General features: G+C 44.8%; 1 protein-coding gene across 3 annotated transcripts in view; it reads left to right on the top strand.

Annotated features, from left to right (window-relative positions):
* The window catches only part of LOC110523130 (ras-specific guanine nucleotide-releasing factor RalGPS1), a 295,595-nt gene that overhangs the window by 230,831 nt on the left and 40,154 nt on the right, over positions 1 to 24,610 (top strand). For all 3 annotated transcript variants that reach the window (XM_036976684.1, XM_036976683.1, XM_036976685.1), the window contains exon 11: positions 16,504 to 16,571. In XM_036976684.1, the coding sequence (XP_036832579.1) occupies positions 16,504 to 16,571 (68 nt within the window). The remainder of the gene's footprint in view (positions 1 to 16,503; positions 16,572 to 24,610) is intronic.

Raw genomic sequence — 24,610 nt, 5'->3', positions numbered from 1 at the left:
ACTGTAAAAATGAAACTAGTGTCCAGAATATGAACCCTGTAAAAATAAAACTAGTGTCCAGAATATGAACCCTGTACAAATGAAACTAGTGTCCAGAATATGAACACTGTACAAATGAAACTAGTGTCCAGAATATGAACCCTGTACAAATGAATCTAGTGTCCAGAATATGAACCCTGTACAAATGAATCTAGTGTCCAGAATATGAACCCTGTACAAATGAAACTTAGTGAACATTCACTGTGGTCTACTGTACTGTAGACAATCTAGACAGTCTCTGTCTCGCTCTCTGTTCTAGACGTCAAAGAGATGGAGAGGCCGCCGCTCCTCTCTATACAAAAGGGATGATTTAAAGGGGCAATCAGAAGTTGAAACGATAACACAGCATTTCCCCCTCCACTGTTTCTGTAAAAAGCTGAGGGATGAGGCTGGAGAAACCACTCTCAAATTCATAGACAGAGCTATGGATGCAAGGCCTCACCATCCATGATATCTCAATTATAGTTTGAACCATGTTATGAGGCTATAATAGTGTTTGTTTACATTTACTTTGTTTACAAACATTGGAATAAAACAAGCTTATATTTGGGGTTCTGATGGGGAAGTTGAACTGAGTTTACGAGGCATTTTATAAATTATATCCTTCAAGAATCAATAGGTGTGTGTATATATATATATAAATATATAAGTCCAAAAAAATTAATGTAGCAACTGCAGATCTCAGCTTGAAATGATTCCAGCTCATTGGACTAGAGGACTGTGTTTAGATCCCCGGCATTAGTGATTGGCCAAGAGAGGATCTCCTCCGCCAGGGGGATGACAGCGTACGTTAACATGAACGCCCGCCAAGCACAGCAGCTCTCCCGCTACATTTGAGTTAAGTACGATATGTTTGTGGAGGAAAATGTAAAGCACATGTCACAAAATGTTGTTTTTTAGAATCCCAGCCGTGTTCTAGTAAAGATAAATATTATTGCGAGCATAAACCTCACCCCCCCCCCCCCCCCCCCCCCCCCCCCCCCTCAGAGCTCAGCCTCGTATGCACTCCTGCTAATGAGTTAAATATGAAGTCCGGCTTGTTTTGAGAGACTCTCTCTTGGTAGGTGTCTTTGAGCTGTGAAGGTCTACATTCCTACTGTAACCAACCTGTCATTGATAAGACTGATTAGAGCTCCGGAGCGGTGGAAACAGGTCTGTCTGTTGCCCTTAGGATGTCAAGTTCGATTCTCGCTCAAGAACCTTGCAATGGCCGCCCGAAACGCCACAAAACTTTGATATGCCCGCTAGGGTCTTTACAAAAGTAACACCTTACGTAATCAGAATGCTTTTTTGTTTGTTGAGTAACTAGTAATGTAACGCGTTACTTTTTAAAAAATTGGGTAATATAATAATAGTTACTTTGTCAAGTAACTTAAGGGTGCGTGTACGTGCGGTCTAATCAGAACTGGCGGTTCGAGAGAAAGATTTTGAATGGAAAGATGATGGATATCTGTACAGATGTTTGACTTGCAAAAAAAGAAAATATTCCTAATATCTGAAAATCGTCCTAATATCTGAAAATCGTCCTAATATCTGAAAATCGTCCTAATATCTGAAAATCGTCCTAATATCTGAAAATCGGCCTAATATCTGAAAATCGGCCTAATATCTGAAAATCGTCCTAATATCTGAAAATCGTCCTAATATTGAGTTGCACCCCCTTTTTTCCCTCAGAACAGCCTTAATTCGTCGGAGCATGGGACTCTACAAGGTGTTGCAAGCGTTCCACAGGGATGCTGGTCCATGTTGACTCCAATGCTTCCCACGAGTTGTCAAGATGACTGGTAGTGAATCTCCGCTCCAAATAGCTCGTTCCATCTCATCCACACAGATGCTCAATTGGACCGAGATCATGGTGTCTGGGCAGGACACTGCCGTAAACTGATTTCACTGTCATGTTCGTGGAACCATTCCTGGACAATCCTAGCCTTGTGGCATGGGGTATTATCCTGCTAAAATATATATATACAGTGCCTTGTGAAAGTATTCGGACCCCTTGAACTTTGCGACCTTTTGCCACATTTCAGGCTTCAAACATAAAGATATAAAACTGTATTTTTTTGTGAAGAATCAACAACAATTTTTCAGTTTTTGATTTGTTAAAAAAGTTTAAAATATCCAATAAATGTCGTTCCACTTCATGATTGTGTCCCACACACAATCATGAAGTGGAACGACATTTATTGGATATTTCAAACTTTTTTAACAAATCAAAAACTGAAAAATTGGGCGTGCAAAATTATTCAGCCCCTTTACTTTCAGTGCAGCAAACTCTCTCCAGAAGTTCAGTGAGGATCTCTGAATGATCCAATGTTGACCTAAATGACTAATGATGATAAATACAATCCACCTGTGTGTAATCAAGTCTCCGTATAAATGCACCTGCACTGTGATAGTCTCAGAGGTCCGTTAAAAGCGCAGAGAGCATCATGAAGAACAAGGAACACACCAGGCAGGTCCGAGATACTGTTGTGAAGAAGTTTAAAGCCGGATTTGGATACAAAAAGATTTCCCAAGCTTTAAACATCCCAAGGAGCACTGTGCAAGCGATAATATTGAAATGGAAGGAGTATCAGACCACTGCAAATCTACCAAGACCTGGCCATCCCTCTAAACTTTCAGCTCATACAAGGAGAAGACTGATCAGAGATGCAGCCAAGAGGCCCATGATTACTCTGGATGAACTGCAGAGATCTACAGCTGAGGTGGGAGACTCTGTCCATAGGACAACAATCAGTCGTATATTGCACAAATCTGGCCTTTATGGAAGAGTGGCAAGAAGAAAGCCATTTCTTAAAGATATCCATAAAATGTGTCGTTTAAAGTTTGCCACAAGCCACCTGGGAGACACACCAAACATGTGGAAAAAGGTGCTCTGGTTAGATGAAACCAAAATTTAACTTTTTGGCAACAATGCAAAACGTTATGTTTGGTGTAAAAGCAACACAGCTGAATACACCATCCCCACTGTCAAACATGGTGGTGGCAGCATCATGGTTTGGGCCTGCTTTTCTTCAGCAGGGACAGGGAAAATGGTTAAAATTGATGGGAAGATGGATGGAGCCAAATACAGGACCATTCTGGAAGAACCTGATGGAGTCTGCAAAAGACCTGAGACTGGGACGGCGATTTGTCTTCCAACAAGACAATGATCCAAAACATAAAGCAAAATCTACAATGGAATGGTTCAAAAATAAACATATCCAGGTATTAGAATGGCCAAGTCAAAGTCCAGACCTGAATCCAATCGAGAATCTGTGGAAAGAACTGAAAACTGCTGTTCACAAATGCTCTCCATCCAACCTCACTGAGCTCGAGCTGTTTTGCAAGGAGGAATGGGAAAAAATGTCAGTCTCTCGATGTGCAAAACTGATAGAGACATACCCCAAGCGACTTACAGCTGTAATTGCAGCAAAAGGTGGCGCTACAAAGTATTAACTTAAGGGGGCTGAATAATTTTGCACGCCCAATTTTTCAGTTTTTGATTTGTTAAAAAAGTTTGAAATATCCAAAAAATGTCGTTCCACTTCATGATTGTGTCCCACTTGTTGTTGATTCTTCACAAAAAAATACAGTTTTATATCTTTATGTTTGAAGCCTGAAATGTGGCAAAAGGTTGCAAAGTTCAAGGGGGCCGAATACTTTTGCAAGGCACTGTGTATATATATATATATATATATATATATATATATATATATATATATATATATATATAGATGCAGATGGATACACTGCTGCCATGAAAGGATGCACCTGATTGGCAATGATGTTTTAGACATCCTGTGGAATTCAAAACATTGCTCCACTTTCATCAAGAGGCCCAATGTGTGCTGTGGAAACATAGCATCACACCACCACCACCACCAGCCTGCAATGTTGAGACGCTGCGTGATGGAAGCATGTACTCGTGGTTTTCTCTATACTCTAAGTCTTCTCATCAGCGTGAAACAGCAGGAACCGGGATTCATCAGCCCAGGCAATGTTTTCCAATTCTCCAGTGTTTTTGTTCCTTCAACTACAGTTTCTTTTTTTTTTTGTATTCTGAAAGAAGTGAAACTCTCTAAGGTCATTGGCTGCCTTACCCCATTCAAGGTACGACAAGTTGCGCATTATTTTATGGGTCTTTGGACACCAATGTTGTACTGGACTGTCAGTCTGTCCTCTTTCATCAATGACCTGTTTTTCGACCACTGGCCTGCCGTTGACTGGATGTCCTTTGGGTGGTGGACCATTCTTTATACACACGGGAAACTGTTGAGCGAGAAATCCCCAGCAACATTGCAGTTCTTGACACACTGTAAACGATGCACCTGGCACCTACTACCATACCCAGTTCAAAGGTACTTATGTATTTTGTCTTTCCCATTCACCCTCGGAATGGCACACACACACACACACACACACACAATCCATGTCTCAATTGTCTTAAGGTCTAAAAATCCTTCCTTAACCTGTCTCGTCCCCTTCATCTACACTGACATCAATGTGACATCAATAAGGGATCCTAACTCTCACCTGGTCAGTCTGTCATGGAAAAAGCAGGTGTTCCTAATGTTTTGTTCACTCGGTGTATTTGGCTAATTTAAGCAGATGAAAAGAGAAACTAGTGAATGTATAATGAAAGATAATGTATCGTGAAAGTAACGCAAAATAACAAAGCGAGTTATATAAGGAGTTACAATGCCAAGTAATATTGTAAAGTAACACGTTACTTTTGTTAAATGTAACACTGGGTGCAATGCACACGGACCCCAGCAGATCTGTTGGCCTTCAGGTTCTGTGGGCAGCTTGGACCCCAGCAGATCTGTTGGCCTTCAGGTTCTGTGGGCAGCTTGGACCCCAGCAGATCTGTTGGCCTTCAGGTTCTGTGGGCAGCTTGGACCCCAGCAGATCTGTTGGCCTTCATATTCTGTGGGCAGCTTGGACCCCAGCAGATCTGTTGGCCTTCATATTCTGTGGGCAGCTTGGACCCCAGCAGATCTGTTGGCCTTCAGATTCCGAGGACTGTTTCACATATCTTAACATGAGCTACCATTGCAATGTCATGACAACCTTATATCTATGTCTGTATGCAATATGGCCTCAATGAAAAACACATGGCAATAGTATTACTCTTTTAATGTGAAGAGTATTTATTACCTACGGCTATGTTTTTCTTTTATACATTTTTCTGCGTTGGAACTTTTGAATGGTCTGTTGTTGAAATTACCACCAGGGACACCTGAAGTCAATATTAAATTAATTATCAGCAAGCTGGAGTGGTTCCAACAAACTTAATGCACCATAGTACACGTCGGTCGGAAGCTCTGCCGGGGCAGTCCCGTTTAGTTCTCTCATATACTGCTTACACAGACAAGTTATATTTGCATGATTTATATTTTTTCATCATTAACTTTTGGTTCATGCATGTGACCGACAAATACCTCACGAGAGGCCTCTCTTCTCTGAGACCTTGAACGCTGAGACCTTGAAACTGAGATATCCCTTTCCATTCTCAAAACAATGTTCTGGGCATACTGCCAAATTTGCTTATACTGATGGTGAGGATTCCTCCCAGGCACAATCAATCAGTCACTTGCATGAACCCAGTCGAATTGGTTATTAGAAAAGCACAAATACAAAATATTCCTTCACAGGTTACTCAAATTATCTCATTTCAGAGCATCAAACTACTGCATTAAAAAAAAAAATATCTGGAGAATGCAAGCTGTGGGTGTAGATTCTACAAGATGTTTGCACACTTTTTTAGGAGCACAGCTCAAAATATACAACTATACTGAACAAAAATATAAATGCAATATGTAGTGTTGGTCCAACTTTTCATGAGCTGAAATAAAAAATCCCCAAAACTTTCCATACGCACAAAAAATACTATTTTACCTCAAATGTTGTGCACAAATGTGTTTACATCACTGTTAGTGAGCATTTCTCCTTTGCCAAGATAATCCATCCATCTGACAGATGTGGCATATCAAGCAGCTGATTAAACAGCATGATCATTACACAGGTGCACCTTGTGCTAGGGGACAATAAAAGGCCACTTTAAAATGTGCAGTTTTGTCACCCAACACAATGCCACAGATCTCTCAAGTTTTGAGGGAAGAGTTCAATTGGCATGGTGAATGCAGACATGTCCACCAGAGCTGTTGCCAGAGAATTGAATGCTGCCTCCGACATCGTTTTAGACAACTTGGCAGTACGTCCATCCGTCCTCACAACCGCAGACCACATGTAACCATGCCAGCCCAAGACCTCCACATCTGGCTTCTTCACCTGCGGGATCATCTGAGACTAACCACCCGGACAGCTAATGAAACTGAAGAGTATTTTTGTCTGTAATAAAGACCTTTTGTGGGGGAAAACTAATTCTGATTGGCTGGGCCTGGCTCCCCAGCCAGGGTGGGCCTGGGAATGCATAGGCCCACCCATTGCTGCACCCCTGCCAAGTCATATAAAATCCATAGATTAGGCCCTAATGAGTTTATTTCAATTGACTGATTTCCTTACATGAACTGTAACTCACTAAAATCTTTGAAATTGTTACACATTGTGTTTTATTGTTGTTCAGTATATAATGTTGATATTGTGGATAGTCAGTTCTTGCATCCATAGCTCTATGAATTAGTGCTTGACATTTTTTCCAGCCCAATCTCTTATCTTTTTACAGAAACAGTGGCAGGATTTGGCTTTGTTATTGTTTAAATAGCTGATTGCCCCTTTTAATGTATACGGTGCATGTAGCTGTATTTTGCTGCAAGGAACACATCTGGTTCATGTTCTATTTTCCAATGTTTTTTTTTTTTTTGCTGTGTTGAGCCATTAACTTTTTATGTGTAGCAGAATTATTAATTTTTTTTAAATCCAAAATATTTTGTTTCCCACAACCTTTTCCATGGTCTCCTGTGTACAGTACGCAATACAAATCTTTCTATTGCCCTGTTTTCCAATTGTATGGTTATGACATGTTAATGTTTCTCAGCCTTCATGAGGATATCATGGATAGAACCACAGCTCTGAGTGATATTACTGAAAAGCAACATGGATAGAACCACAGCTCTAAGTGATATTACTGAAAAGCAACATGGATAGAACCACAGCTCTAAGTGATATTACTGACAAGCAACATGGCTAGAACCACAGCTCTAAGTGATATTACTGAAAAGCAACATGGCTAGAACCACAGCTCTAAGTGATATTACTGAAAAGCAACATGGATAGAACCACAGCTCTAAGTGATATTACTGAAAAGCAACATGGATAGAACCACAGCTCTAAGTGATATTACTGAAAAGCAACATGGATAGAACCACAGCTCTAAGTGATATTACTGAAAAGCAACATGGATAGAACCACAGCTCTAAGTGATATTACTGAAAAGCAACATGGATAGAACCACAGCTCTAAGTGATATTACTGAAAAGCAACATGGATAGAACCACAGGTCTAAGTGATATTACTGAAAAGCAACATGGATAGAACCACATATCTAAGTGATATTACTGAAAAGCAACATGGATAGAACCACAGCTCTAAGTGATATTACTGAAAAGCAACATGGATAGAACCACAGCTCTAAGCTCAGACAAGCCAATACAACAAACATCAGAAACCCAGTGGTACAAAACTTCAGGCCACTGTATGACGAGCAGTCAATCAGTAAAATAACACCGTGTCGGTAGCAGTCAATCAGTAAAATAACACCGTGTCTGTAGCAGTCAAACTGTAAAATAACACTGTGTCTGTAGCAGTCAAACTGTAAAATAACACCGTGTCTATAGCAGTCAATCAGTAAAATAACACCGTGTCTGTAGCAGTCAAACTGTAAAATAACACTGTGTCTGTAGCAGTCAAACTGTAAAATAACACCGTGTCGGTAGCAGTCAATCAGTAAAATAACACCGTGTCTGTAGCAGTCAAACTGTAAAATAACACCGTGTCTGTAGCAGTCAAACTGTAAAATAACACAGTGTCTGTAGCAGTCAAACTGTAAAATAACACCGTGTCTGTAGCAGTCAAACTGTAAAATAACACCGTGTCTATAGCAGTCAATCAGTAAAATAACACTGTCAGTAGCAGGCTTCACCAGTGTTTTAACACTGTCAGTAGCAGGCTTCACCAGTGTTTTAACACTGTCAGTAGCAGGCTTCACCAGTGTTTTAACACCGTGTCAGTAGCAGGCTTCACCACTGTTTTAACACTGTGTCAGTAGCAGGCTTCACCAGTGTTTTAACACCGTGTCAGTAGCAGGCTTCACGATTTTAATACCGTGTCAGTAGCAGGCTTCACCAGTGTTTTAACACTGTCGGTAGCAGGCTTCACCACTGTTTTAACGGCGTATCAGTAGCAGGCTTCACCACTGTTTTAACACCGTGTCAGTAGCAGGCTTCACGATTTTAACACCGTGTCAGTAGCAGGCTTCACGATTTTAACACTGTCGGTAGCAGGCTTCACGATTTTAACACTGTCGGTAGCAGGCTTCACCACTGTTTTAACGCCGTGTCAGTAGCAGGCTTCACCACTGTTTTAACACCGTGTCAGTAGCAGGCTTCACCACGATTTTAACACCGTGTCAGTAGCAGGCTTCACCACTGTTTTAACGCCGTGTCAGTAGCAGGCTTCACCACTGTTTTAACACTGTGTCTGTAGCAGGCTTCACCACTGTTTTAACACCGTGTCAGTAGCAGGCTTCACCACTGTTTTAACACCGTGTCAGTAGCAGGCTTCACTGTTTTAACACCGTGTCAGTAGCAGGCTTCACCACTGTTTTAACACCGTGTCAGTAGCAGCCTTCACCACTGTTTTAACACTGTGTCAGTAGCAGGCTTCACCACTGTTTTAACACTGTGTCAGTAGCAGGCTTCACCAGTGTTTTAACACTGTCAGTAGCAGGCTTCACCAGTGTTTTAACACCGTGTTGGTAGCAGGCTTCACCACTGTTTTAACACTGTCAGTAGCAGGCTTCACCAGTGTTTTAACACCATGTCAGTAGCAGGCTTCACGATTTTAATACCGTGTCAGTAGCAGGCTTCACCAGTGTTTTAACACTGTCGGTAGCAGGCTTCACCACTGTTTTAACGGCGTATCAGTAGCAGGCTTCACCACTGTTTTAACACCGTGTCAGTAGCAGGCTTCACGATTTTAACACCGTGTCAGTAGCAGGCTTCACGATTTTAACACTGTCGGTAGCAGGCTTCACCACTGTTTTAACGCCGTGTCAGTAGCAGGCTTCACCACTGTTTTAACACCGTGTCAGTAGCAGGCTTCACCACGATTTTAACACCGTGTCAGTAGCAGGCTTCACCACTGTTTTAACGCCGTGTCAGTAGCAGGCTTCACCACTGTTTTAACACTGTGTCTGTAGCAGGCTTCACCACTGTTTTAACACCGTGTCAGTAGCAGGCTTCACCACTGTTTTAACACCGTGTCAGTAGCAGGCTTCACTGTTTTAACACCGTGTCAGTAGCAGGCTTCACCACTGTTTTAACACTGTGTCAGTAGCAGGCTTCACCACTGTTTTAACACTGTGTCAGTAGCAGGCTTCACCAGTGTTTTAACACTGTCAGTAGCAGGCTTCACCAGTGTTTTAACACCGTGTTGGTAGCAGGCTTCACCACTGTTTTAACACTGTCAGTAGCAGGCTTCACCAGTGTTTTAACACCATGTCAGTAGCAGGCTTCACCACTGTTTTAACACTGTCAGTAGCAGGCTTCACCACTGTTTTAGCACTGTGTTGGTAGCAGGCTTCACCACTGTTTTAACACTCTGTCAGTAGCAGGCTTCACCACTGTTTTAACACCGTGTCAGTAGCAGGCTTCACCACTGTTTTAACACCGTGTCAGTAGCAGGCTTCACCACTGTTTTAACACAGTCAGTAGCAGGCTTCACGATTTTAACACCGCGTCAGTAGCAGGCTTCACGATTTAAATACCGTGTTGGTAGCAGGCTTCACTACTGTTTTAAAGGGACTTATATTTCTTTCATGGCTTCCTCTATATCTCTGCCTCCCGTAGCTGTTGGGAACACACACCTGGTTCCCATATCCAGCACTGCAGTACAGCTTGTCTACTTTTCTGTTAAATGTGGCCTGGGGAGGTTTCTGTCTCAACAGACACTCTCCTGGCATGTGAAAGAGATGTTGGTGGAATTGGAACAGTGGATGAAGGGTCGGCTAGAACAGGACGGCCCCATTCCCCCAAAAATTGAGGGAGGCATGGAGGCGACAGGTGGATTTGAGGGGACGTCAGTTTTGTGGTGAAGGTTGTGGTAACCATCCGGACCGGTGGAGGGGGTTCCAATGTGGTAACCATAGTGACGGCTGTCTGCGATCCTCACTCAAAGTCCCTTAGCAACCAGAGAGAGAAAGGGAGCGCAAGAGAGAGCCCTTAATCTTTTTCCAGATGCCTTCATCCTTCCCTCAGCCTGCTGCTTTCCTCAGCACTGACCAACCTGGACCCTCCCTCCCTCTCTCCATCCCTCCCTCAGCCTTCTGCTTTCATCAGCACTGACCAACCTGGACCCTCCCTCCCTCTCTACATCCCTCCCTCCCTCTCTCCATCCCTCCCTCCCTCCCCCTCTCCCTCCCTCCCTCCCTCTCTCCCTCCCTCCCCCTCTCCCTCCCTCCCTCCCTCTCTCCCTCCCTCCCTCCCTCACGCTCTCTCTCCCTCCCTCCCTCCCTCCCTCACGCTCTCTCTCCCTCCCTCCCTCCCTCCCTCACTCTCTCCATCCCTCCCTCCCTCACTCTCTTTCCATCCCTCCCTCCCTCACTCTCTTTCCATCCCTCCCTCCCTCTGTCTGGTCTTTGAATGCATTGTAACTTTCCATCCTGAGGGAGAGAAAAAAGACTGTCTGGGTCTGCTTTCCTTTGGAAAGTTCAGTGGTCTGATTCAGACTGTACCCAGGGCAGGTTACAGTGGTCTGATTCAGACTGTACCCAGGGCAGGTTACAGTGGTCTGATTCAGACTGTACCCAGGGCAGGTTACAGTGGTCTGATTCAGACTGTACCCAGGGCAGGTTACAGTGGTCTGGTTCAGACTGTACCCGGGGCAGGTTACAGTGGTCTGATTCAGACTGTACCCAGGGCAGGTTACAGTGGTCTGGTTCAGACTGTACCCAGGGCAGGTTACAGTGGTCTGATTCAGACTGTACCCAGGGCAGGTTACAGTGGTCTGGTTCAGACTGTACCCAGGGCAGGTTACAGTGGTCTGGTTCAGACTGTACCCAGGGCAGGTTACAGTGGTCTGGTTCAGACTGTACCCAGGGCAGGTTACAGTGGTCTGATTCAGACTGTACCCAGGGCAGGTTACAGTGGTCTGGTTCAGACTGTACCCAGGGCAGGTTACAGTGGTCTGATTCAGACTGTACCCAGGGCAGGTTACAGTGGTCTGATTCAGACTGTACCCAGGGCAGGTTACAGTGGTCTGATTCAGACTGTACCCAGGGCAGGTTACAGTGGTCTGATTCAGACTGTACCCAGGGCAGGTTACAGTGGTCTGGTTCAGACTGTACCCGGGGCAGGTTACAGTGGTCTGATTCAGACTGTACCCAGGGCAGGTTACAGTGGTCTGATTCAGACTGTACCCAGGGCAGGTTAGTGGTCTGATTCAGACTGTACCCAGGGCAGGTTACAGTGGTCTGATTCAGACTGTACCCAGGGCAGGTTAGTGGTCTGATTCAGACTGTACCCAGGGCAGGTTAGTGGTCTGATTCAGACTGTACCCAGGGCAGGTTAGTGGTCTGATTCAGACTGTACCCAGGGCAGGTTACAGTGGTCTGATTCAGACTGTACCCAGGGTAGGTTACAGTGGTCTGACTGTACCCAGGGCAGGTTACCGTGGTCTGACTGTACCCAGGGCAGGTTACCGTGGTCTGACTGTACCCAGGGCAGGTTACCGTGGTCTGACTGTACCCAGGGCAGGTTACCGTGGTCTGACTGTACCCAGGGCAGGTTACCGTGGTCTAACTGTACCCAGGGCAGGTTACAGTGGTCTGACTGTACCCAGGGCAGGTTACCGTGGTCTGATTCAGACTGTACCCAGGGCAGGTTACAGTGGTCTGACTGTACCCAGGGCAGGTTACCGTGGTCTGACTGTACCCAGGGCAGGTTACCGTGGTCTAACTGTACCCAGGGCAGGTTAGTGGTCTGATTCAGACTGTACCCAGGGCAGGTTACAGTGGTCTGATTCAGACTGTACCCAGGGCAGGTTAGTGGTCTGATTCAGACTGTACCCAGGGCAGGTTAGTGGTCTGATTCAGACTGTACCCAGGGCAGGTTACAGTGGTCTGATTCAGACTGTACCCAGGGTAGGTTACAGTGGTCTGACTGTACCCAGGGCAGGTTACCGTGGTCTGACTGTACCCAGGGCAGGTTACCGTGGTCTGACTGTACCCAGGGCAGGTTACCGTGGTCTGACTGTACCCAGGGCAGGTTACCGTGGTCTGACTGTACCCAGGGCAGGTTACCGTGGTCTAACTGTACCCAGGGCAGGTTACAGTGGTCTGACTGTACCCAGGGCAGGTTACCGTGGTCTGATTCAGACTGTACCCAGGGCAGGTTACAGTGGTCTGACTGTACCCAGGGCAGGTTACCGTGGTCTAACTGTACCCAGGGCAGGTTACCGTGGTCTAACTGTACCCAGGGCAGGTTATAGTGGTCTGATTCAGACTGTAAAAAATAAAGAAAAACCCTTGAAAATGGTGTGTGAATGTGATATTTCATTTATATTTTATTTTTTTAAACATTTGCAAACATTTCTCAAAACCTGTTTTTACTTTGTCATTATGGGGAATTGTGTGTAGATTGAGGGGGGGGACAATTGAATAACATTTAGAATAAAATGTACCGTAACAAAATGTGGAAAAAGTCAAGGGGCCTGAATATTTTCCTAACGCGCTGTTCGTCACAACTTTGAGCATTTAACTATAATGCCATGTTTTATGAAGGAGAATTCCTTTCAACTATTCGTCATGACCCACTTTCAAAAACAACCTGATTGAAATGATTTTATTTTCCAGAAGAGCTGGGTTCTACAGCAATACACGCACGTGTTTAATTACATTACTGTGTGTTCGTGTGAATATGTGCTTTTGGCAAAACTACATCCGGTGAGTTCTTCAGGCAGCCCAAAATACTTTTTGAAAATAGTTTTTGGGGTTAAACCTTGACAATACAGTAGTTAGTCTTTGTCTGTTATTTAGTCTGTCTGCCAGTTAGACTAACTCATAGACAAAAGACTGACTGACTGACTCTTTTGTCAGTTAGTGTTAGTCTGTCTGTTATCAGCATGCTTTGCTTGAGTTTGATTTAATATATACAAATGCATTTGTTGTCAGAAATGTGCTGTTTCCTCCAGGAGAAACTGCATGGATAGTTTTGATATTTGTGTGATTTGTAAAGCGTCAATCGGCAATTGAAACGATAACAAAGCCCCTCCTCGTCCCTGTTCCGGGTTAAAAGCTGAGGGACTGGAGACATGTCACCAAGCTCATGAATACAAGGATTGACCATCCTTGAGATCAACATGTTAGTTTTAACCATGTTTTGACCCTATACGTTGTTTGTTTACATTTACTTTATAACAAGCGTATATTTTGGCTTCTGATGGGGTACGACAGTTGTACTAAGCTCATAAGTTATATTATTTTATTTTATTTTTACCTTTATTTAACCAGGCAAGTCAGTTAAGAACAAATTCTTATTTTCAATGACGGCCTAGGAACAGTGGGTTAACTGCCTTGTTCAGGGGCAGAACGACAGATTTGTACCTTGTCAACTCAGGGGGTTTGAACTTGCAACACTCTAACCACTAGGCTACCCTGCCGCCCCGAACCAATGGGTACGTACTGTATAATTTTAATTTATAAGCCCCCCCCCCCAAAAAGAAAGTATGTAACAACTGCAGATTGTTCCTTTTTAAGAGCTGCTTTTACTCACTTCACTTGTTGAAAACTTCCTGATTTGTACCCGTGTTACTCTAGTTCTTCACTGAAATGTCCCTAACCAGGAATTCATCTGCACTAACAAGTGATTTATCTGTATTTCTGGACCTTATCGATATCAACACCATTCCAGGTTGACAGAAACCAACTCAAAAGAGTGCCTTTTGATCCAATTACAATGAGGACAGTAGTGATAATCTTGTAGAGTTGTAAGTGTCAGATATGCAGTGGAAAGCTCTGAATTTAGTTTACGGTGCAGCCCTTTGGCTCTGGTCGGTGCGTTGTAACAGAAGAGCCTGTGGTGTCACCACTCAACCACGGGTTAGCCACACGGGTTGTTATTTATACCCACGGCGTATCCAGATGGACAGTCGGTCTATCTTCTGTCCGACAGACATCTGTTGTGCCCCTCAGGCCTTCCTACCAAAGTGTTTATGCTTTGTTTGCCTTACGATCTTCATTGAATTACCTTGACATGTGCTTTTAGTTCTGCCATTTACCCATGTGAGGGAGAGTTTAGTTCTACCATTTACCCCTGGGAGGGAGCGTTTAGTTCTACCATTTACCCCTGGGAGGGAGCGTTTAGTTCTACCATTTACCCCTGGGAGAGAGCGTTTAGTTCTGCCATTTACCCCTGGGAGGGAGCGTTTAGTTCTACCATTCACCCCTGTGAGGGAGCGTTTAGTTCTACCATTCACCCCTGTGAGGGAGAGTTTAGTTCTACCATTCACCCCTGTGAGGGAGAGTTTAGTTCTACCATTTACCCCTGGGAGGGAGCGTTTAGTTCTACCATATACCCCTGTGAGGGAGTGTTTAGTTCTACCATATACCCCTGTGAGGGAGTGTTTAGTTCTACCATTTACCTCTGTGAGGGAGAGTTTAGTTCTACCATTTACCCCTGGGAGGGAGCGTTTAGTTCTACCATTTACCCCTGTGAGGGAGCGTTTAGTTCTACCATTTACCCCTGTGAGGGAGAGTTTAGTTCTACCATTTACCCCTGTGAGGGAGCGTTTAGTTCTGCCATTTACCCCTGTGAGGGAGCATTTAGTTCTACCATTTACCCCTGGGAGGGAGCATTTAGTTCTACCATTTACCCCTGTGAGGGAGTATTTAGTTCAACCATTTACCCCTGGGAGGGAGCGTTTAGTTCTACCATCATACAATCATACAATATATGATACAATGTGATTTTCTGGATTTTGGTTTTAGATTCCGTCTCTCACAGTTGATGTGTACCTATGATAAAAATTACAGTCCTCTACATGCTTTGTAAGTAGGAAAACCTGCAAAATCGGCAGTGTATCAAATACTTGTTCTCCCCACTGTAAATACCAGATTTCCTATAATGTCCTCCAATAATCTATATGTGCAATTTATGGTATTTGTGTTGCTATAACATTTGGTTTAAAGTGACTTTGAGGATTATTTGGGCAGGATTTTTGAGCCATCCTGCTATAGACTAATCAAATCAAATGTTGTCACACACACATGGTTAGCAGATGCGAGTGTAGCGAAATGCTTGTGCTTCTAGTTCCCGACCATGCAGTAATATCTAACAAGTAATCTAACCTACCAATAGTAACCTAACAATCACATTTTTTTCACTAGTGGGTTAAGTAAATAAAGAAAACTAAGTCATATTTTTGGTCATTGTCTCCCAGGATCAATGCATTCAATCACTTTTTGTGTATTTCAAATGTTGCTGGAAATATGACCAAATTAGTATTTACTTCAAAATTCTGAAAACTGAAATGATACTACATTCAAATGATGGTAAATGTGGATTGTACTTTCTGCACATTAAAGTAAACATTTGTTTTACAGTATGTAGTGCTAATTAACAATACTTTTGCTAAAATCTATATTTTTTTATTTATATATCTCATGATGTTTTGATAAGAATCAAGTTTATATTCTTCTATCATCGTTGTTTTTTTTTCAAATCGTTTATTTTTCAAAATGACCCCAGTTAGTATTTCATGTATGTTAAATATGTTGGTGGTATGAAGATGAAGGACCCTCTTGTGCGTCGTGTATATATAAATACATTTCCAGAAGTGATAGGATCAACCTTTTTTTGTTGAGGTCACTTGATCAAAACATTTAATTGAAGTGTCCCATTCCAGTTACAGGCTTCACATGTGGCAAAGAGGGGTTTCTTCTGACAGAGACCCCACTTGTTTTTTGGGGGGGTTTTCTTATAGCAAACTCCAAACATTTTAATTTGTTTTCAGATTTGTTTAGTAGAATAAAACACAGGCTTTGCTTTGACTTTTAGATCATCCATTTCCCCCTGGCAAGGATTTCTGTCACACATATTAAATCAATACTCCTACTAAAAAAGGAGACATTGTTGTCCATTGCTATGGGCTTATCAATAGGGCTCATTCAAAAAGCTATGACATCACTAGATATGACATCACAAGCTATGATATCACAAGCTATGGTGAGTGACTCAAGCAGTGGATTTGAGGTATATGAATTGTGAGTGTCCTCCGGTTGCTGACCAGATGGTTGTGTTGTTGCAGGCTTTCTCTGAAGATCGAACCTATGCACGGCTCCCCGCGCATGGCCTCATCCAAGGAAGACCTAGCAGGTAAGACCCGTGTGTGTATCTGTGTTTGTGTGTCCTCCGTTTAAATATTATTGGGTTTTAGAGCCTTGTACGCACATCCCTTTCCTTCTGGCCAACCTCTCACGTTCCTTTCCTTCTGGTCAACCTTTCACATCCCTTTCCTTCTAGCCAACCTCTCACGTCCCTTTCCTTCTAGCCAACCACTCACGTCCCTTTCCTTCTAGCCAACCACTCACGTCCCTTTCCTTCTAGCCAACCACTCACGTCCCTTTCCTTCTAGCCAACCACTCACGTCCCTTTCCTTCTAGCCAACCACTCACGTCCCTTTCCTTCTAGCCAACCACTCACGTCCCTTTCCTTCTAGCCAACCACTCACGTCCCTTTCCTTCTAGCCAACCACTCACGTCCCTTTCCTTCTAGCCAACCACTCACGTCCCTTTCCTTCTAGCCAACCACTCACGTCCCTTTCCTTCTAGCCAACCACTCACGTCCCTTTCCTTCTAGCCAACCACTCACGTCCCTTTCCTTCTAGCCAACCACTCACGTCCCTTTCCTTCTAGCCAACCACTCACGTCCCTTTCCTTCTAGCCAACCACTCACGTCCCTTTCCTTCTAGCCAACCTCTCACGTCCCTTTCCTTCTGGCCAACCTCTCACGTCCCTTTCCTTCTGGCCAACCTCTCACGTCCCTTTCCTTCTAGCCAACCTCTCACGTCCCTTTCCTTCTAGCCAACCTCTCACGCCCCTTTCCTTCTGGCCAACCTCTCACGTTCCTTTCCTTCTGGCCAACCTCTCACGTCCCTTTCCTTCTAGCCAACCTCTCACGCCCCTTTCCTTCTAGCCAACCTCTCACATTCCTTTCCTTCTATCCAACCTCTCACGCCCCTTTCCTTCTAGCCAACCTCTCACATTCCTTTCCTTCTAGCCAACCTCTCACATCCCTTCTGGTCAACCTCTCACGTCCCTTTCCTTCTGGCCAACCTCTCACGTCCCTTTCCTTCTGGCCAACCTCTCACGTCCCTTTCCTTCTGGCCAACCTCTCACGTCCCTTTCCTTCTGGCCAACCTCTCACGTCCCTTTCCTTCTGGCCAACCTCTCACCTCCCTTTCCTTCTGGCCAACCTCTCACGTCCCTTTCCTTCTGGCCAACCTTTCGGGAAGAATGCCTTGAAAAAGAAATGGGGAAAAAAAGTTCAAGGTTAATCACCGATCAAACTCAATGACCCTCAAACTGCGGATGACCCTCAAACTGTGAGTTGGGGGCAGGCGGGGGGGGGGGGTGATTCCCTGTCCCAGCATGCAACGAGGCTTTCAGCTTGGCCCCACCTGAGTGTTTACGCCGTGGCAGAATGAGATCACTGGCTACCAATCCCGGCAAACCTCTCAGGATTGAGTTATTGCGGGGCCCAGGAGGGCCGGCGAGGGCCAGCCCTGGTTGAGTCATTCCATTTGGATTGGAGGGAGAGGGGGAAACAAGCGCAGCACTGGCCTGGCTGTTCCAGAGTGGGCTGAAGCAACACAAGCAACCCCCCCCCCCCACCCCCCCCCCCCATCTCCACCTCCACACTGACCCATTCAGAGCTAAGACGTCAGTCTTCCTCTCTTTCTCTTTTCACTCTTTCTTGTACAACCTCTTGTCTCTCTTTCACTTGGCTTCTATCTCCGCCCCTCTCTTGTCTTTCCCACTGTACTCTGAGGTCATCTATAGAGTCGGGGTGTTACAACAATTATCCCGCATGCTATCTGAGTTTAATCCACGTCAAGGGCAGCAGACGAAATAAGCAGTGATTTTTTTTTTTTTTAAATGCTCCATGTGGACAGATGTTACAGGGAATGGTTCCTTTCCTTGATTTCTTGACCTTCCTTTACTTTCCTCTGTCTGTTGACCAGGAGAGTGTTAAGGGTGATGTAATGGGGTTGGAATTGCTCCAGATGGATGTGGGTTGGGGGAATAGAGAGTTCCACGGAATGGTGAAAAAAAAAAAAGAAGGTTGCAGGGGGAGTGTGCGTGTGATGACTCTTCATTCACAGGGAGTAGACAGTGATTGCGTATAGGCTAAACAATGGCAACATTGACGGCTTCCTTCCGTTATGAAGTGTGTGTGTGTGTGTGTGTGGACAGTGCCGTATTATTTCATTTATTTAATAAGCAAAGTTATTCAATAATCAATACCCCCTTTCACTCAATAACTGGGTGTTCTGTTCTGCTTTTAGCTGCAATGACTCCAACCAAACGCTTCCTGTAGTTGTTGATCAGTCGCTCACGTCGCAGTGGAGGAATTTTGGCCCCCTCTTCCATGCAGAACTGCTTTAACTCAGAAACATTTGTGGGGTTTTGACCATGAACTGCTGATTTCAGGTCCTGCCACAACAACTCAATCGGGTTTAGGTCTGGACTTTTGACTAGGCCATTCCAGAACTTTATTTTCAGGCATTCTGATGTAGACTAGGATCTATTTAACCGGTCGTAAGTTGTTGTTTTTCTGTCACTCTTGGTGAACATAACTCAGAGAAAATACATATCACATGTGGCGTTCCACAAGGTTCCGTTTTGGGTCCGGTACTGTTCCGTGTGTATATACGTTACCCCTTTGGCAGCGTTATCAGAAAGCACAGCATCGATTTTCACTGCTACGCAGACGATACACAACTTTACATTTCTGTGTCAGCAGAGAATTTTAGCTCCACAGAAAAATTATTTGACTGTATTAGTGATTTTAAATACTTGGATGGCTCACAACTTCCTCCAGCTAAATCAAGACAAGGCCGAGGTACTTATTGTTGGAGCCAAAGCACAGAGAGAGAATTAGGCCTCATATTTTAATTCACGGGCAATAAAGATAAAACACCAAGTAAAAAAAACCTAGCTGTTATTTTAGATTCTTAACTCAATTTTCGAATCACACATTAGGAATATGAACAAAATAGCTTTTTACCACCTGAGGAACATTGCCAAGGTGTGGACGTTTCTCTCTCAGGCTGATAGAATTCATTTTAAGATTCTTCTATTGGTTTTTAAATCAACCCATGATTGTGCACCCCAATACTGCAGACAACCTTTTAAGTTATGTACCCAGTAGATTCCTCAGGCACTGGCCTTTTAACTATCCCAAAGCCTAAGACCAAGAGGCATTGAGAAGCATCCTTTAGTTACTATGACCCCAGCCTCTGGAATAGCCTGCCTAGAGAACCTGAGGGGGACAAAACTGTGGACATCTTTTATGTTTATTCTGTATTAAATATTTCCGTTTTTATTTTCATTGTTTTTCTTTTTTCCTGTGAAGCACATTGTGTTGCAGTCCGTGTCTGAAATGTGCTGTATAAATGAAGCTTGATTTGATGTGATTAGTGTGTTCTGGATCATTGTCTTGCTGCATGACCCAGCTGCTCTTCAGCTCACGGATGGATAGCTTGACATTCTCCTTTAGAATTCTCTGTTTCTCTGATTCTGAGCAGAATTCATGATTGTGAGAGAAGGATCAACAACTGCAGGAAGCGTTTAGTTGCAGTCGTTGCTGCTAACAAATGGCACAACCAGTTATTGAGTGTAAGGGGGGGCAATTTACTTTTTTGGGGTGTTGCGTAACTTTGTTGCTTTAATCATGTATTTAATTATCAACATTTTGTTATTTGTTCACTCAGGTTTCCTTTATCTAATATTATGTTTTGGTTGAAGATCTGACAATATTCAGTGTCAGAAATACGCAAAAATAGAGAATCTGAAAGGGTGAAAAGTTTTGTGTGTGAGGGGGTATATGGTGGGGATATAAGGGGGGGGGGGGTGTAGGGGTGTAGCGAATCTGTATGGGGGGGTGGGGGGGGTGTAGACAAGCTATATTGAAACAGGTGAGTCTATAAGGACTACATTCTGTCCTGGGATAATGGGCCCTTACCAGGACTACAATCTGTCCTGGGACAATGGGCCCTTACCAGGAGTACAATCTGTCCTGGGACAATGGGCCCTTACCAGGACTACATTCTGTCCTGGGACAATGGGCCCTTACCAGGAGTACAATCTGTCCTGGGACAATGGGCCCTTACCAGGACTACATTCTGTCCTGGGACAATGGGCCCTTACCAGGACTACAATCTGTCCTGGGACAATGGGCTCTTACCAGGACTACAATCTGTCCTGGGATAATGGGCCCTTACCAGGAGTACAATCTGTCCTGGGACAATGGGCCCTTACCAGGACTACATTCTGTCCTGGGACAATGGGCCCTTACCAGGACTACAATCTGTCCTGGGACAATGGGCTCTTACCAGGACTACAATCTGTCCTGGGATAATGGGCCCTTACCAGGACTACATTCCGTCCTGGGACAATGGGCCCTTACCAACCTGCCAGTCTTCCCAAAGAGAAAAAAGAGGGCTAAAGGAATAGGGACAATGCATTATGGGTAGGAATAAGTATGGTATAGCATGCATTTAATACAAACCAAAGTAAAAGGGATTGTTTAAGTCTATGTCTAAAGCGTTTTATGTGGGACCTTTTACTACGTTTTATATTTTTATCAACTGATGGAGACGTTTGATAGGATTCAGAGAACATTTGGTATGTAAGCATACTGAGGCTGTACACGTGCTATAGACGTAGCCGGTGTGTAAAACACAGTCGGTTAATTCCAAAGAATTCCGTTTTATTTTTGAGTTTTAGTATGACTTTTTATTTGCGCTCACTGTCACACAATGAACCCGGACGGGGACAGCCAATGGTGAGACATTTCCTTCTGCGCTCATTAAGGAAGCAGCTAAAAGTAGTCTAATAGCAGTGTCACTCGGCGACCAGACCCCAGGAATGTAACAAAAGGCTATATATTTTTTTTTCCATGTTCCAGTGGTCTAATCTCAGCGATCAGGGGACCACGTTATGGGGGACTGTATTTATCAGGGTTGCCACGGTAACCTGCAACTTCTGTTTTCTCTCCCTCTTTATTTTTCTTTTTCTAACACGTTTTCTTTTCATTACAAGGCCAGAAAGAAATGTGCAGGATATTCAGATTTACAGCTTGATTACCACATCGACACAGACAAGTAGGAGCAACCAATGCTGTTGTTTCTAAAAACAGGACTGTAAAGACTGTGGTAGCACACTGAACTCAAAGCCCATTCATTTTTTGCTTAGGAAGCTAATGCAAGCCTTCAGGTTTCAGGCAAGGTTAGTCATTATCACATATATCACTGAACAGACCCTGTAACATGAGTGAAAAGAAACACTGTGCCACAAAAATAAATAGTAATGTTACCAATCTTGCCATTGCAAAAAAAGCCGGACATTATGCACAGTATGTTGTTAAGCATGCAAAACACAGGAAGACTCTGAGAGCGTTTGTTACCTAAGCCCTTTCCCCTGTTTTGCCAAAGGGACTGAAAAACATACCTGACAGACAACGTGAAAAGATATAATCACAGATCAAGTGGCCGCGCCCCATCAAGGAAGGGTTTCCCATCGAGGAAGGTTAGGGGTTTCCCATCGAGGAAGGTTAGGGGTTTCCCATCGAGGAAGGTTAGGGGTTTCCCATCGAGGAAGGTTAGGGGTTTCCCATCGAGGAAGGTTAGGGGTTTCCCATCTAGGAAGGTTAGGGGTTTCCCATCTAGGAAGGTTAGGGGTTTCCCATCTAGGAAGGTTAAGGGTTTCCCATCTAGGAAGGTTAGGGGTTTCCCATCGAGGACGGTTAGGGGTTTCCCATCTAGGAAGGTTAGGGGTTTCCCATCGAGGAAGGTTAGGGGTTTCCCATCGAGGAAGGTTAGGGGTTTCCCATCGAGGAAGGTTAGGGGTTTCCCATCGAGGAAGGTTAAGGGTTTCCCATCTAGGAAGGTTAAGGGTTTCCCATCTAGGAAGGTTAGGGGTTTCCCATCGAGGAAGGTTAGGGGTTTCCCATCGAGGAAAGTTAGGGGTTTCCCATCGAGGAAGATTTAGGATTTCCCATCTAGGAAGGTTAGGGGTTTCCCATCGAGGAAGGTTAGGGGTTTCCCATCTAGGAAGGTTAGGGGTTCCCCATCTAGGAAGGTTAGGGGTTCCCCATCTAGGAAGGTTAGGGGTTCCCCATCAAGGAAGGGTTTTTCCATCGAGGAAGATTTAGGGTTTCCCATCTAGGAAGGTTAGGGGTTCCCCATCGAGGAAGGTTAGGGGTTCCCCATCGAGGAAGGTTAGGGGTTCCCCATCTAGGGAGGTTAGGGGTTTCCCATCTAGGAAGGTTAGGGGTTCCCCATCGAGGAAGGTTAGGGGTTCCCCATCGAGGAAGGTTAGGGGTTCCCCATCGAGGAAGGTTAGGGGTTTCCCATCTAGGAAGGTTAGGGGTTTCCCATCTAGGAAGGTTATGGGTTTCCCATCTAGGAAGATTAGGAGTTTCCCATCTAGGAAGGTTAGGGGTTCCCCATCTAGGAAGGTTAGGGGTTCCCTATCAAGTAAGGGTTTTTCCATCTAGGAAGATTAGGGGTTTCCCATCTAGGAAGGTTAGGGGTTCCCCATCAAGGAAGGGTTTTTCCATCGAGGAATATTTAGGGTTCCCCATCGAGGAAGGTTAGGGGTTCCCCATCGAGGAAGCTTAGGGGTTCCCCATCGACGAAGGTTAGTGGTTCCCCATCGCGGAATGTTAGGGGTTCCCCTTCTAGGGAGGTTAGGGGTTTCCCATCTAGGAAGGTTAGGGGTTTCCCATCTAGGAAGGTTAGGGGTTCCCCATCTAGGAAGGTTAGGGGTTCCCAATCAAGTAAGGGTTTTTCCATCGAGGAAGATTTAGGGTTTCCCATCTAGGAAGGTTAGGGGTTCCCCATCTAGGACGATTAGGGGTTTCCCATCTAGGATGGTTAGGGGTTTCCCATCGAGGAAGGTTAGGGGTTTCCCATCGAGGAAGGTTAGGGGTTTCCCCATCGAGGAAGGTTAGGGGTTTCCCCATCGAGGAAGGTTAGGGGTTTCCCATCGAGGAAGGTTAGGGGTTTCCCATCGAGGAAGGTTAGGGGTTTCCCATCGAGGAAGATTAGGGGTTTCCCATCGAGGAAGGTTAGGGGTTTCCCCAGCTAGGAAGGTTAGGGGTTTCCCATCTAGGAAGGTTAGGGGTTTCCCATCGAGGAAGTTTAGGGGTTTCCCATCGAGGAAGGTTGGGGGGTTCCCATCTAGGAAGGTTAGGAGTTTCCCCATCTAGGAATGTTAGTGGTTTCCCATCAAGGAAGGTTAGGGGTTTCCCATCTAGGAAGGTTAGGGGTTCCCCATCTAGGAAGGTTAGGGGTTCCCCATCAAGGAAGGGTTTTTCCATCGAGGAAGATTTAGGGTTTCCCATCTAGGAAGGTTAGGGGTTTCCCATCGAGGAAGGTTAGGGGTTCCCCATCGAGGAAGGTTAGGGGTTCCCCATCGAGGAAGCTTAGGGGTTCCCCATCGAGGAAGGTTAGGGGTTCCCCATCGAGGAAGGTTAGGGGTTCCCCATCGAGGAAGGTTAGGGGTTTCCCATCTAGGAAGGTTAGGGGTTTCCCATCTAGGAAGGTTAGGGGTTTCCCATCTAGGAAGATTAGGGGTTTCCCATCTAGGAAGATTAGCGGTTTCCCATCTAGGAAGGTTAGGGGTTCCCCATCTAGGAAGGTTAGGGGTTCCCTATCAAGTAAGGGTTTTTCCATCTAGGAAGATTAGGGGTTTCCCATCTAGGAAGGTTAGGGGTTTCCCATCGAGGAAGGTTAGGGGTTTCCCATCTAGGAAGGTTAGGGGTTTCCCATCGAGGAAGGTTAGGGGTTTCCCATCTAGGAAGGTTAGGGGTTTCCCCATTGAGGAAGGTTAGGGGTTTCCCATCGAGGAAGGTTAGGGGTTTCCCATCTAGGAAGGTTAGGGGTTTCCCCATTGAGGAAGGTTAGGGGTTTCCCATCGAGGAAGGTTAGGGGTTTCCCATCTAGGAAGGTTAGGGGTTTCCCCATTGAGGAAGGTTAGGGCTTTCCCATCGAGGAAGGTTAGGGGTTTCCCATCTAGGAAGGTTAGGGGTTTCCCCATCGAGGAAGGTTAGGGGTTTCCCCATCGAGGAAGGTTAGTGGTTTCCCATCTAGGAAGGTTAGTTGTTTCCCATCTAGGAAGGTTAGGGGT

This window comes from Oncorhynchus mykiss, chromosome 5 (assembly GCF_013265735.2).
Source record: "Oncorhynchus mykiss isolate Arlee chromosome 5, USDA_OmykA_1.1, whole genome shotgun sequence".
Classification (NCBI taxonomy): Eukaryota; Metazoa; Chordata; class Actinopteri; order Salmoniformes; family Salmonidae; genus Oncorhynchus; species Oncorhynchus mykiss.
This window is presented reverse-complemented; position numbering and strand designations above follow the sequence as displayed.